The sequence below is a fragment of the Aythya ferina genome (genome assembly GCF_964211825.1).
Source record: "Aythya ferina genome assembly, chromosome: 12".
NCBI classification, from domain to species: Eukaryota; Metazoa; Chordata; class Aves; order Anseriformes; family Anatidae; genus Aythya; species Aythya ferina.
The window spans coordinates 17,896,906-17,915,328 of NC_140308.1; the positions used below are offsets into that span (position 1 = coordinate 17,896,906).

Here is an 18,423-nt window from a genome sequence, read left to right on the forward strand (position 1 = left end):
TGAAACACTTGCAGAACGCAATCCAATCTTGTAGAAAAATGTTTAGTAACAGCTTTCATTGAGATGAGAAGGGAAGGGCTGCCCTTCAGGTGCTCATCCCTGTGTCGGTATGGGTGTGGGTGGGCACGTACCAGCCTGTACTCGGTGCTGGGGCAGCAGCTGGTATCTGTGCTGGGGGTAGCAGCGAGGGGCTGGTGCTGCACAGCCCTGGGCAGGGGTCGTGGGTGCACCCTGGTCCTGGCCACGGTGCCCGGCTGGGTCCAGGAGCAGCCTGGTTGTGGTGCAGGAGGGACTGGGTGCTGGGGAGCAGCGGGAGGGGCTTGCCTGGGACTGCAGCATGGCTGTTTGTAACTCCTGGTGCTTGTTTATTTTTGTACATTGAATTAAAAATGTAAATGTTTAGCAGTTTCAGGATGGGGTGGGGAAGTTCTGCAAGCCAAGTTGCAACTCTGAAAGGTCATTTTTTTTTTTAATTTTTTTTTTTTTTTTTTTGAACCCTTCGTTTGCCGAAACCTGGCTGTGCAGAGGGGCTGGGCGGGTGAGCAAGCTGCCCGGCAGGCTGGGGCACAGGCTGGCAGCCCTGGCCGTGGTGGGACCATCCTGTGGCAGCTGCAGGGCCTGCCCATGGGAGCTGCCCTGCTCAGCAGCCACTGCTCCGAAAAGAGCAGACTGGGTAGCCAGGAAGGGGCTGGAATATTTGGGAAGTGTCAGACAACAGTGCAAAACCTGGGCCACCAGATAGTTACACAGCCCTGAACTAGGTGCTCCGTATTAAAAAAGTTGAAGCTATGCATGTATCGCATCATGTTTGAGTGCCTGGTGGGAGCCAGCACTGAGCTGCACGCGCTGTGAAAATGGTGCCCTGGTTGTTTAGCACAAGAAGTAGCAGCATTTTGGGTACATGTCGCTGTGATGGCAATTCTGTTATTTGAAGACATGAGAGCTTTGATGTCTGCAGTTGGTTTGGCCCTTCCGTGCACGCACTGGCTGCAGCTGTGGAGCATCTTTGTCTTGTTCTCACCTTGCGTAAGGCACACGGACAGGCGGTGAGTGATGCTCAGGAGGCAGTAATGTCTGGTGGGAACGGGGGAGGAGGGGATGGTACAAAGGCTTTGGCATTCTCCTTGGCTTTGCATATTTATGTGTAGGTCACCAAGACCTCTCTCCAAAAGCTCACTTCTTTTCCCTGGTGGTTCTCCCTCCCTTTTCCCTTGGCAAGATGCACCCGAAGCTCCCTGATCCATGGGGGACATTTGGGGGGGCTGCTGGTGGCAGTGTGAGGGCTCGCCAGGTGCCAGTGAGAGCTGCAGTCGGCCAGACAAGCGTGGGCAACCTGCGGCTGCTCCCGTGTCGCTGGAAGGACCCAGAGCAGCAAGCAACGTCCCCGGGATCAGCACATCACTCCCTGCCAGCCTTTTCTCATCTGGGAGCAGGGCCCATCTTTTTTTGTCCTGCAATTAGCTCAATTAAATGTAGGGAGACACAAAATCCATGTTTTTGCCTCTTAAAAGTTACCTCTTTGCCAGACTTTCATTCTGTAAGCTCTTATTTTTCCTGTCTGCCCTGTGGGACCTTTTCAGCAGACTTTTGTAATGTACGTGTAAGCTGTTCTCTGACTTGCTGGTAAACGATTTCATTTTTTTCACTCTCAAATTTTATGAAATTAAAATTTTTGTTCTCATTTCAGACCGTAAAAGTGTAAAAGACTGCTTTGAAACTGTACCCTTTTTGGCAGATTTGTATTAAATTATGTCCAATTGCTATTAGGTTAAAACTAAAATACTCTGACTTCATGTGTGAATTAGGCTCGAGGTTTAGGAAATGTAGAGTGGCAGGAGGTGATGGCAAAAGTTGTTGGAGTAATTCTATGCTATATATTTAAAATTAAATATTTTGTGAGCTTGTGGATTCTATAGCTTGATCAAAACTGTACATTATTCCCTGTGAATGGTGAGTTAGTGTTAATATTTGTGGTAGAACGAGATGTTTCTAGCTGTTTTGTTCAACAGTCAAATGAAAATTTTCTTAATGTTTTATTACTGCAAGAGCTGTAAGCTGTTTTTCTTTCTTGTAAAATTCTCTGCATTTTTCCACCCTCTCCCCCAGTGGCAATGTTGAATCTTCTTTTATAAGAGAAGGATCATTATGTATAATCAAGCAATTTAAACAAATGATCTCTTAGTTCAAGGAGACACATACTATAATATAAGCTTACTGAAATGAAAAGCTGTTGTTCAAAACACATCACGCTATTTTGGAGTTATTAAAAGCTCTTATTTTGATTTTGAAAATGGTTCTGGCTGCCAGAAGTTCGGTTGTTTGTTTTTTTTTTTTTTTTTTTTTCCCCACTGACTGCTAACTTATAGCTGGTGGTTTGATGACAGTACAACAGTAACAAAGATCAAGGAATATTAACCGGTGTTGTTTCCAGTTAGTTTTAAATGAAGTTAATTACCTGTCTGAGTAACGCAATATTACCAACCCAGCCATGTCAGCACGCGTGCCATCGGGGGACGATCTGCAGCTAACCAAGGTACTGGGGGTGTCACGGCACTCGGAGCCGGCTGTGGGGGGTGTGGACACGGGGCGTGTGGGAGGCGCTGCTTTGGTGACATTTCACCAAGTGAAGGGGTTTGTAAATGGTATCGCTGCAGATGCTCCCCTCCACTCTGTCCTTTCAGAGGGCCGGGTGCCCTGTTAGCGTTTGGGCTGTGCAGCGCTTACCCTGCTGCTGGTTTGTGCTCGGGTTGTGCCCAGGTAGGTGAGCGATGCCTGGTTAGGGCTGAAGCCTTCACTCCACACTCCTACTCGTGCCACCAGCCTAAACGCAGACTTCATAAAGCAGTATCTGGGTTCAGATTAGTGGGTGGAGGTGTGGTGCTCTAGGAGACTGATTTGTGGTTCTGAGCAGTATCTATCGCGTAAGCCCAGGTATGAAAAAGAATAACTCATTTAGAAAAAATATATATTTTTTTTAATCTAAAAATACTAATGCACAGGCATGCGTTAAAAACAGTGGGAGACTCCCCCCTACTCCTCCCCCCACTTAGACACAAGGTCTAAGGAGCTGCAGCCCATGCCAGCTTTTCCAGGTGTCGGACACTCTGGGGAAAGATGAGCAGAACTGTCCAGACTTCAGTACGGTGTCCGCTGCCTCCTCGCCCTGAATCTTGCCTAAGACACAATTTTACTAGTCTGTGGGGTGCTCGGCTGTGTGCCCCCAAGCCACAGGGATGAGTAAGGCCAGGCAGGGTGCTCATCCTGTGGTGGTGCCGGTACTGGGAAGCCCCCATGGGGCTGGTGGTGCTGGGTGGTGGCCAGCTCAAGGCTTCCTGAGCGCAGTCAAATTCTGGTGATTACTGCATTTATCTACAACAAAAGTTTTCATCTGCCACATCCCAAGTAGACTATCACAAAGCCTTGTCTTAAAAGAAGTCACATTTTTAGACAAATAACTAGTGTGATGGAGGGGGAAGGATGTCTGCACCGTTATCGATTACAGGGTCAGCTTTCTGATCAATGGCAAGTTTTATATCCACTTGACTGACGCTCACCTTAACAGCCCATCCCTGAAACCAGTCAGCACTAATACAAAGTGATGGCTTCCCAGAACGCCGCGAAGTCCATAATGCATGCAGAAGGGATGGAGGCAGTCGATCCCCTTTCTGCAGTATTATTATTTAAAGAGCTCATTTGTCAGCGGGACTGGGAGTTGTTCCTGTGCCGGCGTATGCATGGCCAAAGCGTGCCTGAGTCGAGGAGCATGAATTAGCATGGGCTGAGCGCAAATAGGGCTCCTATTACTGCAGGGTTTCCATAAGGTTGTGTAACTCTAGCAGAAAACCAAGAGAACAGAGAAATCTCGTTAACAGGGAAGAATACAAGTGTGGATGGGAAATATATTCAGATGTCATAAAAATTTGTAGAGGAACTCTGCTTCACTGACCCCTGGGCTATGGGTGAAACTTTCCAGGGAAAAGACATTAGTTCGGCTAAGTAACCCTGTTTGCCTTGAGTGCAAATTAATTATCAGAACACTTTTTTATAGTGGCTAGATTGGAAGAAAGCTATTTGTATTGAAAGGTAAGGAGCTTTGGTGCATTTTTTTCTTTTTTTTTCTGTTTGGCTTTGAGGAAGAGACTTGCAGATTATGGGAGGCTGTGATAGAAACAGCTGAAATCTGGGGGGACTTGTCTCGCATGCAGTGAAATTACCACCAGACTGCGGTTTGTCCGTGTGTGAATAACCTTGCACCTGCACGTGTTCCTGGTGTGGGAAGCTTACTCGGGTGTCGCTTCATAATACCCATTGTGCTCCCTCTTCTTTAGGACACTGGGGCTCTTCTCAGTCTTCTTCCAAGTACTGTTCGTGTAGTCCACTGAACTTCAAATGCAAAACTTGGTGAAAGTTGTGTTTCTTTAGGGACGCTTCTGTCAACGTACTGCCTTTTGCTGCGTCTGGAAGTGCCCACGCCCCATTTCCCAGGCTCAGCAGGACTGCTCAGAGACAGGACTTACGTTCTTGGCAGCCTTCCTTCCGACAGAGGACCAGAAATCAAAACAAGCAAATAAATATGACACAGAAACGTTACAGAACACAAAGCACTGACAAGAGCACTTGTCAGAGAGGAGTAGACACAAAATAATTTGCCTCCGAGTAAAGATGGATTGAGCTGATGTTATTCCCCGTGGTCCCCATCCATGGAATAGGGATTTTAATAACCCTGGAGGCAGGTGCAGAAGGGGCTGTAAGGAGGAAAATGAGGGTGTTTGCTGCTGCCCTCGGTGCCCTCTTTGTTTCCACAGATGCTTTCAGAGCTGCTGTCCGGGGCTTTTATACTTTTCAGCTGGGCCTTTCCTGTCCAGATGTACTCGCCCACCCTGCTTTTGGCTGGGACGGAGTTAATTTACTTCCTAGTAGCTCCTGTGGCGCTCTGCTTTGGATTTGTGATGAAAACTGCCGATAGCAGGCGGATGTCGTAGCTGCTGCTGAGTGTGCTTGCCCGGAGCCCAGTCCTTTCTGCTCCGTGCCCTGCCCACCAGCGAGCAGGCTGGGGTGCTGAGGGATGCTGAGGGACCCCAGCTCTGCTGTGCCATGGAGTGTGCTCGTGATAGAAGCAGGGGGAGAGGAAGGAGCAGCGGGGACGTTGGGAGCGATGGCACACCCGTTGTGTGTGGTGGCTCCGCTCTCCTGGCCGTGGTGGAACATCTGCCTGCGGTGGGAGGCAGCACCTGAATTCCTCCTCATGCTCCGCTTTTGCAGTGTTTGCTTTCCCTCCCAATCTGCCTTCATCCCAACCCACGAGTAGCACCCACATTTTTGCGCAAGGGCTGAACAGGCGCACGTCCCCTGCCCCGTCTTTATAGGCGTGTTTTCACACGAGGGCCACAGCCTGGCACGACCCGGACTGTGATCCTGCGCTGCTGCCTGTGAGGCTTTGCAGGCTGGGAGGCGCAGCCTGGTGCAGCCTCGGCCCCGCGCCCGAGCGGCTGCAGCGTGCCTGGGTGTTCGCTCGCGGTGGAGAGCGAGATAAGTACGTGTCCCTTCAGCGTTTTATGAAACAAAGTAATGCAGATATCCATAAGTGAGACATGACACGAAGCGTACTGATAGTAAGTTTGGAATAGTTCTGGGAGTTAAGAATTTACATGTCTTTATTAATTATTAGATGTTATTAGTGAGTGACTAAGGAACTGGGAAGCTCTAAGCGTTCTTTTGAAGTAGTGTACCCAAATTAGGCTAAATAAATAAATAAATCTGAAAATGTCGGGAAACGTCTGCTCTAATGAATTTTCTAAATACACAAATCACACTTATTAAATCAGTGGATCTTTTAGCTGTAAAAATATTATTACTGTTACACGGGGGAAATCCATTCAGAATTATAAAATATTTGGAAACTCTTTCCATGTTTCGCTTCGATGGAAAGGTTGTGAGATTAATACGAATAGAAAAGAGTAGGTTTTGGGATTAAGTTTTTCAAAGCCAGCTTTCCCCCTTCTTTGTGTGTGCGCCGGTTTTCAATAAGAACTGTGTTCCCCTTTTAGTCTTGTTTAAAATAAACTACGTGTATAACAAGACGTTGAAATTTATTTATGGTATGTTAGCACTAAGGACAGGTTGTTAAGGGGTCATAAAAAATATTAGTTTCCACTTTATGGCGGCTGCCTTGGTTTTTCTTCAAATTAAATTTGACGCTACGAAGGGATATATGTGATATATAAAACGTTCTCTCCCTCACTGTAATTTCTTTCGCTGTAATGCGGCCACAAGTCTCGTCTTTCAAGGAGACAAATCTCCGCTGGGGGGCTTCTCCGGGCCGGGGCGGTGACACCCCGGCAGCGCTGCCCTGCCCATGGGTCCTTCTGGGGGGTCCCAGACACTTCTCGTGGCGCAGGAGGAGGTGCTGGATTCCCCATGTGTGAGCTCTCGGACCGGCTTTTATCTACCCTTTTATCTGTATTTTACCCTGTGGTATTTAATTTATACCACTTGTGCGTTCCTTCGTCAAAATATTGAGGCTTGTGTACGAGAGGCTGACCTTCCTGTGAGCGTTTATCAGGCAGTTCAGAAGAGCGCATTGTTTTATTATTAAAGTACAATTTATGAAACAGAAATGATCATAGATGCAAATTTATACTTCACACATTTTTTTTTCTTAATAAGAATATGTATATTTTCATCTGGGGAGAAAGCAGCATTAGAATGAGAGCGCCTGGGGAGTGTTGCCATACCCGCGCACAGAGGCGTGCACACGCCTGCATGCACAAAGAGCCACAGGGAGCTGTTTGCTAGAGCCACAGACCCCTGCCAACAGCCCCAAAACGTCTGCTCCCCCACAACAGCTGCCCCTGTCCCATCATCGGGTGTGGAGCCGGCACAGCGGCAGCCCAGCGTGGCTGTGCTTTGGGAAACTCATTTCGTTCAGACGGGGACCAGCACCAAAGAGGAGGGGTAAGGGGAAATAACACCACTCGCCAGATGGGTTTTTCCAAGCCCTCACGGCTCTAATTAACGTGGCTGGTCAGGAAAGGCCTCCTCTCTTCCTTTTCCTGTGCTACCTGCTCTGGAAACAGAGCTGACCAATTTAAAAAAAAAAAAACACACTGAGTTGGAAGGATTAGCAGCAAGGAGCAGTGCATTTCTTTAGGCCAAGGGGAAGAGATCCAGCTGGAGACTCTTTCCAGCTCTGCTGAGCAGCCCTGGTGCTGGATGGGGTGTCGGTGGGGACGCAGGCATGAGGGGTGCGGGCATCCTGACCCCCAAACCTGCTTTTGAGGAGGGTGGAGGAAGAGGCAGAGGTCTGTAAGAGCAGGGCTGTGCAGCTTGCCATGCCATCCATGCCCCTGAGGCAGTCGCTGCTGTTTTGGTCGTCTTCTGTTCTTTTTATCACATGTGCGGTGTGAATTGTTGCGATGTCGAACTTGAGCACAAGTCCAAAAGCTTGGTGAGGGGAAGCTGCGAGTGGCTGGGTGCTGGGGTGCTGCTGCCATGGGAGGCCCCGTGCCTGCTCCTGCCCATCCCAGTGAAACGCACGGGGAAAATTGGCAATGAGGCAGGAGCGATTTTGGGGGAGGCTTTGCTGCTCGCTGCTGGAGGAAAGGAGGAGGCAGCTTTTGAGTTCAGAGCTGCACTAGGCTTTGATGAAGCAGGAACCCTGCGGTCCGGGGTGACGGCAGTCGGCAGCAGTGGGGAGCAGCGCGTGGTCCCGGTCGGTGTTTCGGGTGGCACGGTCTCTTGCCACTAGGGCAGGATGAGGAGTAAGGAGTTACAGCCATGCTGCCCGTCTGCAGGTCCTAGTTGTCTACTTCTGTTCTCCCCAGGGTTAGTTCCTATTTCGATAAAAAGCACATGTAAATTAATTTCAAAGCCTTCTTGCTTTGTGTCGGCAGTCTGTTAGACGTGAACCCTCAGCATCCTCATTAGCTGCCTCAAGATAGGGCAAGCACATGTAAATTATTTTATTAGGTGTCCTGTTTGTAGGGAGACTTTATAGCCTGAATGTAAAAACAGTGCTCTTTCCTGTTTTCTTTTTCTTTTCTTTTTTTTCTTTTTTTTTTCCCTCTCTGCACTGGAGAAGCCAAACACGCCATAGATGGGTCTGGTGAGACTCTGCCCCCCTCGGAGCGAAGCCCAGTTTGTTTGAACTTTGCGGTGCTCTGGTTTGGTTCTGAGACGTCGCTTCGTTGCAGCCACTTCTTTGCGTTGGGTTAACAAAGCAACCAAAAAGCCGGGCACAGCTCTTGGCTCTGCTGCCTCCTGATGTACGCCCCGTGTTCTTCGTGCTCCTCAGCACGTGAAGGGAGGCATCGGAGCCGCGAGTGCTGGAGCAGCAGCTCAGCATCTGTGCTTGCTGACCCACCCCTGGTCCGTCACTCATCACACGTCTCACCCCGCTGTCCTCTGGGGATGTGGGCCTGCTGCTGGCCTGCTGGCAGAGCAGGGGATCACCCCTCAGGCTGCAGCATCGCCCCCTGGCACAGGGTCCTGGCATGGAGCTGTAGGTGTGCCAGTTCCTCCTTCTTCTGCTTTCTCAAATGGATCCCCCCGATTTCAACACGTAACCGGGTTTGTCCTCCACCAGCATTCCAGATGGAATGAGAACATTTAAACTGTTGGTTGCTGAAGTAAAATACATGTTTTACGAGCGACGTGGGGGACGTCAGATTCACCTGTTTTGTTTCACTTGAGCTTTAAAACGGCTGTTTACTCATAGTAGATCTATTTTTGAAAGAAGGCGCAGACACTATGGTGACAGTTGCCTTAGAAATGCACGTAATGAGAGAGGAGCGCGCCCGCAGGCAGCCGGCTCTCGCCTCCCTCCGGCCTTGCCAGCCGCCCGCCCGCGGCCCCCTGCCCACTTGGGGCTGCCACAGCACCCCTGGGTGCTCCCCTGGGGCTGCAGGGCACCCCTGGGTGCTCCCAACCCCCTGCCTCAGAGCCGAGGGCAGTGGTGGTGGGGGGTGAGAATTGCTCCCAGATCTCTAAAAGCACCCAGACAAGGTATCTGCCTGTTCACTTCTAGGAGCCACGAGCTTAATGTATCGCACGTTTAAGATGCTGATCCTGAGAGTAAACTGAAACGTTGCCTGTGTTTTATTACGCCGTGCACTCGTATTTATTTACATAATAGATTTTGATGGGAAATGTATGTCTCCAGTGGAGTCTGCGAATTAGAAACAAAAACTAAATATGAGCACTGGGAATAAATATGCTGCGGCCGGTGAGTCAGGTGTGTGGGCCGCGGGCAGGGCAGTGATTAGCCATTATGGATGTCCTGCAGCCTGCCTCCTGTTACCGAGAGCAGGCTTTTATTTCGAGGGATCCCGTTATGTGCTCGCAGTTACATGAAGTTTCGCTGTGGTGGCTGAAGACCCAGGCCTGTTAGCTGCGTGCAGATTTACGGTGCGGGCTGGAGCTAATGGATACTTATCAGGCAGGCTGTATTTGGTGATCGTCCATCATTTGCTCATTAAACAGTGTATCTAAGTGATTCTCATTTCCTCCCTGCCATGTCTGGAAAGGAGGAAACTAGACACATTAGGATGGAATATTAATGTCCTGGAGGATTTAGCCACCCATAATTAGATCTTCTTTGCATAAACCTGCTAGTGCTACCTTATTTTGTTGTTTGTTTTGTTCTCCTTAATCATCTCTGCATCTTTTCCTGTTCCTATATTTCTTTGCATTTCTTTCTCATTTTTCCTTTGTAATTCTGTTCCATTTGTCTCATCCTTCTTCCTTTTTTTTTTATTTTTCTTTTTCCCTGACCTACTGAGCACAGCAGCCTGGGTTTCCCCACTCCTCCCTCCTTTGCACAAAAAGGCTGACTTTGCCAGCAAAAACCATGTTCCCTGCCAAGCCCTGTAACTGACTTTGGAGAAAAGCAGCTAGAGAACTTGTGCAAATTTAGGCTCTGAACTAGCTAAATAAGCCATGTCAGTAAGCCCTCTTGTCTTATTCCCTGGCCTGCTGGCCTGTGAAAGCACAGATGTATAATGCCCCTATTTAACGGGGGAAGAAAATGCTGGCCAGAGGCCACCGATGGCTGACGGGGCTGGGCAGCAGGGAGAGACAAGGGAGCCGCTGGGCTCGTCCCCTCTGCGAGCTGAGAGTGACAGTGCCAAGGGAAAGGTGCTGGCGAGCTCGTGGTTTTGGGGCTCCTGCAGGGGACGGATCGTGGGCGAGGATGAGCAGCGAGGCACCAGCACTTCCCGTCCATTCCTGAGGTGAGGTGGATGCCCCAGGACATGCTCTCTGGTGTGTGTTCCCATACCCCGTGAAGCCCCACGACCTGCACCTCAAGATGTGCCTGGAAAATACTTGGCTATTTACAGCGTAACGATGGCTAACAGCCTGTGTGCTGCTGCCATGCCATGCAGCTGGGAACTGGTGGATTTGCAGCCCTCCATCCATAAAGTTTTAAGCATCCTTCACTCCCTTGGACTTGACTGGCATCGAAGCTGCTCCATGTTTCGCAGGATCAGATCCCGGCTGGGCACATGGGGCTCAGCCTGGTGTGTGGGTTTGGGAGCGTACGGCTTCGTGTGAAGGCTGCAGCAGAGCAGAGGCTGGGTCAGACAGCACTGAGGTGTGCATCTGAAAGGCAGAGAAGAACCCAAAGATTTGGGAACGTCACAGAGATCTTGCTTGCAAATACCCCCGGACAGGTCAGGGAAAATGCGTGATCGTTGTGTGAGTGGCTTGGGAGGCGGGCCTGGTGCTGGAGCATTTCTCTAGAGGGAGAGCAGTGAATCTCGGCTCGTGCGTTGCAGCTAACACGCAGCCGTCACTGAGACTTCCCTGAGTTTGTCTGAGAGCGGTCTGTCATAAACAACATCTGACAAAATCCTCCAAGCATGGCACCTGTGTTTGGCACTCGGGCTCTCAGGTTCATGGTGCCCGAGCTCGGGCTGCGGGCAGTGGCGTGGTTCCATCCAACTGCAACTCCTCGCCACAGCCCCGTGTAGGGATGCCTCCTGGCCAGGCCTCACACAGCCACTGTTCCTGGAGGTTTAGTGTGCGTATCAGGGAGTTTTTGTGTTACGAGAAGAATTAAACCGGTCCTCGAAGCCTGTGTAATAGGATAAGGGAGCACGCACATGCCATCTGAATTGCTGAGGGCTGCTGCTCGCTTGTAAAGCTTGATTGCATCTAGAAATCAACATTTGGTTCAGAAGCGTCTTCCTTTGATAAGGTTAACTTCTTTCCTGGGAGTGATAAAGTGTTAAATAAGCACTGTGGCTGTGAATGGAGCGCAGGTAATGGTAGCCCCATAAATAGATGCTCTCGCTCTTGGGGAAATGGATGCTGAAGCCTGTCAGAAGTTTCTCTGAGCACAAAGAACTGAAATCTCTGTGCCTGCAGCACTCGTGACCTAGCAATTAAATCAGCATCCTTGGAGAGCCAAGGATGGCTGAGACAAGTGGGCAAAAGGCAAATATTTGGGGTACACAGGAGTGTCATGCTGCGATGTCACCCCTTGGCCATGGCTGTGCTGCCCTTGCCCTGGGTCTTGTGCCCAGATCCCTCATCTGCTCTGCTTGGGGGGCATGCAGTGGGGCCCCCAGTGCTGGGGAATAATGGGGGCAGAATGGGAAAAACAAAAACAAAACAAACAAAACAAACAAAAAAAAAAAACACACACACACAAAAAAAAAAAACAAACACAAAAGCTGATGGTTTAGATATAGAAATCCTGTGCTGTGGACATTGATATGAAGGTTTAGTGCTTTAGAGCAGTGAAGCAGATACAACATCTCTGGTTGCTCTGTGAAATCTCAGCTTTCCCTATGAAACCATGCTGGTTCCCTGCCGTGTTCCCAGGCTGCAGGATGTGCCAGATGGCAGCGGGGCTCCGCTGTGCCCGTGTCCTGCTGGGGCCGAGCATCGGGGTGTGGGGTGTACGTCTGCGTGCCCCCAGGTGAGCCAGCACAGGGCCAGGGTCTGGTACCTGGGTTCGGCAACTGTGATCGTCTGGTGTGTCTCAGAAAGCCTATTTTCTTGCTAATGAAATGGGAGTTATTCTACTGTGCTACGTATTGTGAAAGTAATCACGTCGAACACTTTGTACCTCTTCGTGGGCTTTTTTCCCCCATTACGGCTGCTTAAATAATAGCATCCACAAAGTGAGTGGTAATGCAAACTGGCCACCTGAGTCAAACTAGGTTTCAAGGAGTGACAGCCAAAATATTAAGAAACTGAAGCTTTAACTGAAAAATCAACTGAAGTGAATTACTCTGGCTGATATTATGCTCCAAGGGTGGTTCTGCCTCAGTTCTCCACAGCGAGAGCTGGGAACCCTTCCCAGCCGCAGCCACAGGACCTGCTGCCAACCCACCATGCCCTCCCGGGGGTCCCCAGGTGCCTGTCCCCAGGCATGGCCGTGGGACTCCCTGTCCCCGACGTGAGCATCACATCGTTGAGCCTCCGACTGTCCCAGGAAAGCTCCGGCTTCCCCATGAGGCCCGTAATGGCTGGGCACAACAGAGGGCAGGCTGTAGCTGTTGCTGTTTGGCTGTGCAGGCTGATTTTGGGGAGGAAAAAACCCGCTCTGTTCCTCTGATTTCTGTGGCTTCTGCTTGCTGTCATGGCCGAGGTGAAACCACAGTGACACCGGTTCAAGCAGTGACTCACTAATAAAGGTTGACATCCAGATTAAGGTGGCCACAGACAAACCTCTCAGCTCAAAGTTGTGTTCGTGGAGGAGAGGGGAGCAGAGGCCGGGTGGGGCTGAGCACCCTCCCTATGGTCACACTGCGTGCCTGTGGCAAGGCCCGACCTCCCGGAGCTTAGTCCCAGCCTCAGCCACCCTTTTACCCCTTCTCCTTTGTTATAACAAATTCTAATGAAAATAAAAGAAGGGAACAGTGATGCAAGCAGCGGCCAGAGGAAGACTTGCCGGCTCCTTGCCGGGAGGTGCTGTGCGGTCGGCTGCGTGGTGGCTCCGCGCAGAGCAGGGAGGAACCCACAGCCCAAAGCAGGGCTGCAGTGCCACAGGGCGGGTTTAGGAGCCGCCGCCTTCACGTCTGTGTTCTCTGTCCCCTTTTCAGTCATTAGGGAGCAGAGCCAGTTAATGCCAGCAGAGGCAGGCTCAACCCTTAGCACTTGTGTAGGGGATCCCTAAAATTGCTGTGTTGCTGGAGCCGGCTGCCCCAAGGCAGCTCCAGGACTGGGGCAGTCTGCAGGGTCTGGCCAAAGTGAAAGGCAGCGTGTGGCTGCAACTGCTGATGGCCAGCACTGATCTTGTGTGCTGCGGCTTGATTGTGACTGAATTTACTGCCTTTGTGTCTTTTCAGTAGACTCTTTTCCCCACTCTTCCTTCTAAGAAAAAATATCAAGAAATACAAAAACCCAGCATAAAATAACTAATAAAGAAACCTGTCCAAACCAACTAGCCAAAAATCAGTCATGGAAAAAATAAAATTAAAACCTTCCACTTGTCTGAGTAAGGTATCTGAAGTATTATTTAGGTCAGGGCAAAATCCTCCTAACTTTATGTGGATTTTCATGTTAAAATGAGATATTTGTATGAAAGTGAAATTGTACTTAGGATACATAAGTACTTAGGAAACTGTACTTAGGTTATTATATCCGGAGTTTTTCTGTTAAGAGATAGGTCAAAATGTTAACAAGATGGCGGCTTACCGAGCACAAAATGGCGGGCGAGCCCCTAGGATAGCGCAGGTGTGATCCTACCCGCTCCGTCCCTGCCAGTGGCTGCAGGACGTTCACAGCTTACGGGCTTCTGCCCTTCTGGAATTACCTGACATGGCCTTTGTGCTAACATGGATTTGTTTCTTTTTGGAAAAAGCAGAGCTGTCTGAAGTAGGACTTTGAGCAGAAGTGGCGAGTTCTCCCCTAGTTAATAAACCTGCAGCCCACCATGGCCGGCACTGTGCCCTTCTGTGCAGTGTGTGCTGCTTGTGAGGGCTGAACAGAAAATCGAAATTTGTCAAAGCACTGCCTGTGTAAGCTATATCCTCTGTTCCTAATAGCTCATTGATGTCATTGATGACACCAGCCTCCACAGAGAAGTTTAAAGGATGCTGGAATTCCTCAAAGGAAGAGAAAAGATGGAGAAAAAGCATAAAATCAAGAATGTTGTGATGCAAATGTGAATAATCAATGTAAATAATCACTGCAGCAGGTTCCAGGGCTGGGCACACACGTCTCACCTGTTCAATAGCACTTGTGCTTGGGGCTTTGCAATATGGCTTTGATTTCAGTTGCAGAATTATGTAGGACTTGTACTCATATCCAGCAGTATTTAGATAAAAGGTGAGAGGTTGTTCAGTGCAAGGAATAAATACTTTTCATCAGGAAATAAAGACTGGTGATTTAAATTCTTTTGGTGTCGTGGTGACAGAGCAGGCAGATGAAGGTGATCAACTTTCATGATTAAAAAGAAGAATTTCTGCAGTTACCGCTTTCAAACACACGGTCTGGCAGCAGTGAGGCTGCCACTGACTTCAGGAACAGCAGGACTGAGCTCTCAGCTAGCCTGCCTGTTGTCAGCTGGTCTCTTCGTTATTTGTAAGAATGAAATGAAATTTTATAACTCCTAACAGGCAGGTTATATACACGTCGCTTGTGAGTGCTGAGCACCTGGCTCTGACAGCTTTCACATCATCAAGCCTTAAATGCACTTATTTATGACTGCCATATTACAGAAATCGCTTGCACATTATAAGAGTATTTTTTCTTTTAATTCTGAACACGGAAGAACTATTGTTAATGTGTTAATTACGTAAGTTGGGCAATTCTCCCTTCATGGGACAGTTCCTTACTATGATGCGTTACATGGATCTCAAAAATGACCTCTAAGTTCGCAATGGTAATTTTGTGCATGTAAGTTGTCGTGAATGTACAGGCTTTCAAATATGCACCTTTAGCAGCTAGGGGTACTTAAACCTCTATTAAAATTTCACATAAACTTACAGTTAGCTATCCAGAAAGAAGCTGCAGGCAGAAATCCCATAGTTAGGTTAAAATGTAGGGAAAAATTCTACTAAATTTCCGCCGTATGAATTATTTTATGGAAAGCAGTAAGTTCTCTTTCACTGGCGCAGAAGTCTGGTAGAACACTTAATGTCATAGCGGACCTAGTTTTCTGATGGTTTTGCTTTCCAGTTGGTTTGTTTTAGCAATCACAACATATTTTTGTTCTTTTTCAGTTGAAGAGGGCGAATCTTCGGATTTTGCTTTGAACTGGGACTCATCAGTGACTCAATCAGGTAAATATTTTAGGTTCTTCTGATTGCAAAAACTGCCAGAAAGCTGCCAGGCTTTTTACAGAAACTGTATTTTGTATGTCACATTCCTGTCTCAAATCCAAGACTACCCACTGCAACACAATTTTTATATCAGTTCCATATGGTCAATAAAATCTATTACATACAGAGACTAATATACTCTTATCCTCTGGAGACCCATTCCTCCTTCTTGTGGGCACACTGAAGCGGGTTGCGATTTCTCCAGTATAACCGCTTTGAAGTTTTCTGCAATGGGCACTGTTGCACATTCATTCCAATCTAATTACATAAAAGCGGCTTTAATAGGAATTTTAAACTTCAGTCTCAACTGGAATGTGTGTGTTTCTTCTCTCGGAGGAAATTGGAAAGTACTGTCGGAGCTGGAGGATGAAAGTGGTACATTGCCATGGCAGAAAGATTTAACATTTGAACCAGCTTTTAGTCTCTTTGATAGTAAGAGAACTTAAACATGTGTCTGGGACATGCTCATCTGTATTGCACTGAAAACATGAATAAAGAGAGGCTCAGGGAACGCAGCAGGATAAAACAAGCTTGTATGTAGTTGTGTAACGTGTATTGATAACACAAATGTACGTGGCAGATCCATTTGTACTTCAAGTTCAGGGTAAGTCACTAGCCACGTCCCAGTCCCTGTGTGCCATGTGTGCTGATGTTTTACTGTCTGGTATGTCTTTAATGGTTATGAGATTCTCAGGATGCTCTTGACTCTCAAGACAATAATGCCACCGCTGTGCCCTCCTCCTGGGACAGGCAAGGGTGTTCTTGGCGAGTCTCGGCAGTGGCACGAAAGCTGCTCAGAAACCAAGCAGTAACACAAGCATCAATGTTGGTGCTGCCTTCCTGTTCCACACGGGCTGGCTGGGAGTCACCAGGAGACGGGCTCGCAGGAGGCTTCTCCTCCTGGAGGCAGCATCTGGCTGCTCGGCACAGCATGGGCTGCCTCGGCGTGGTGCCTCGTGGGGTGGGCACATCCTTCCCCATGCCAGGGCTGCTTTGAGGGGTTCTTGTTCTCTCTGTTCTTTGGTGGCCGACCCTGCCACAAACCCTGGCAGTGCCCTTGGGGCCCCTTCGTGCCCGTGGTGGTTGGTGTTGTTGCTGGCCTCAGGGTGTGTTCGGCTCAACACGGGCTGAGGCTCAAAGCAGTAGCATCAGTCACTTCTGTGCAGAGTGGGAGTTAATTTGGGATTTGTGCATGGTAGCAGTGACTGTGCTGTAGGTGACAAAGCCTGTAAGAGGCTTTTCCCAAATTAGTTGGGTCTCCTACATTGTTCTTCATTTACTGCCATAATTATAGCTCTCATTTTACCCTACATCTGACACCTTGGATGTTTTGGAAGTGTGATTTATGGTGGCTTAAAGAAAATGTGTGCTAACTGGTGGATTTTCCTTTCAGTGCATTCAGCAGCTACAGGCTTCGGCCTTGCATGCGTATAAAGGCACGGTGTGCCGTCCTGTGAGTACAGGGCACGGGGCAGAGGCTGCAATGGGACTGAGGAGCGACCTAGAAAAAGCATCGCGCGCCGCGGTGCGTAGCGGTGTGCGGCGGAGCCTCGCTCTTGTGTGGTGTGCCTCCCCGGCTACAGCCCGTAACTGAAACCAGCCCCTGGCCCCAGCCCGCGAGACTTTCATTATGCTCTTTTATGATCTTCCTGTTTGCATTAGCTCCAGTAGGGTGATGTTGAACTTCAATAACGGGTGAAAAAACACGCTTCTACTTCTCCTTTCATGCCCCTTCCTTCCCCAGCCCCAAATGACAAGCTTGCCTTCCCTGCTTAACCCCCCAGCAGAAAAAAAAAATTAAACAAAAGGCCAAAACCCAGACTTGTTAACTCCAAAACAGTTGCCAGATGTTTCAAATTAACATAGTTCTCTGCCTTCTTCTCCTGCGTGTGTTTGTACATCTCTGTGTGTGTGCAAACGCACACCAAGCGCCTTCTGAGCAGCCGTGCTGCTGCTCTGCTCCGCTGCTGCCGGTGCGGGGCGAGCCGTGGGGCGAGCACAGGGCAGCGCGAGGGAGCCATGGCCAGGTAGTGCCCTTGGTAGCTGCGCTTGAAAGGCCCGCGTGTCATTGAGGAGCAGCCCCGGGGAGATGCTTTTGCTGCTCGAGCTTGCTGTGTTCACCAAACCAGTGTAAGCCATGCTGGAAGCCTTCCTGGTAAGGCAAGGCGGAATTTGTGGGGCAAAGGAGCTGCTTGCGGAGATGCTCCTCAGGCGCCTTGTGCCAGGTGCTGTTTGCCATGGCAGGGCACATCAGCCCTGTGCTGGGAGAACCTGCCACGGTGGGATTTCAATACTTCAAATGCAACTAGGAATAGTTTTAGGATTCTTTTCTTTTTGGGTTGGCAACTTGAGGGCTGTATGCACTGACCCAAAGGGCTGGCAGAGTGCGCAGGGAGGCGCAGGTTGCCCCCTGCCCTGGAAAACACCGGCGGTGCCCACCAGCCCTGTTTACAAGGGGCATCCTGCAAGCGCCCTTCCTCTTCCGTTCTCGTCTCCGTTTTTCCTTCATGCAGCGGGAAGGAAAGCTCTTCCTTTCCTCTCCCTCCCTGAGGACCGAGCTTGCTGGTGCAGAGCCCACCAGTAGCGCTCGCTGCCGGCGGCAGGTCCGGCTCCCGTCCCAGCCGAGGAGCGTGGCGGGGTCCCCGCTGCCCCCAGCAGCCCCCAGCCCCCGGCTCAGCCCTGCCCTGCTCGGGGGCTCACTGCTGCCTTGGAGCCAGGAAAGCAAAGCTCAGCGTCTGCCTGGCTGGGCCCTTGTTTGCAGCGCTGCATTGCTGTTGCAATACATCACGAGAGCATTATCTTGAGGAGCAGCAAGGGACGTTTTAAAGAAGTAAAAAGTCTTACTAAATATACAGAGAATTTAAGGCATTTTAAAGACCTATGGAAGCATTGTACATGGGGGTTGCTGGGGAGTTTCTCATTAGCCTGGCTGTGGGGCCCTGGGGAAGCTCAGCCAAATTGTCTGGGGCACGCAGAGCAGATTCTGCATTCTCATTGGGATCCCGCAGACCTAAAAGCCTGAATTTTATTTTTTTCCTATTCTTGAGGTAACTGGGTGTATCTCCGTACGCAGCTACGGGCTGCGGTACCGAGCGAGAAGGGGGCTGGGGAGCACGGCCAGGGACCTGCAGCAGGCGCTGGGGGCAAG

At 49.6% G+C, this 18,423-nt stretch overlaps 1 protein-coding gene across 3 annotated transcripts in view; it reads left to right on the forward strand.

Annotated features, from left to right (window-relative positions):
* Positions 1-18,423, forward strand: part of ZNF423 (zinc finger protein 423) — a 209,807-nt gene that overhangs the window by 17,554 nt on the left and 173,830 nt on the right. For all 3 annotated transcript variants that reach the window (XM_084533601.1, XM_084533602.1, XM_084533603.1), the window contains exon 2: positions 15,177-15,236. In XM_084533601.1, coding sequence (XP_084389727.1) covers positions 15,177-15,236 — 60 coding nt within the window. The remainder of the gene's footprint in view (positions 1-15,176; positions 15,237-18,423) is intronic.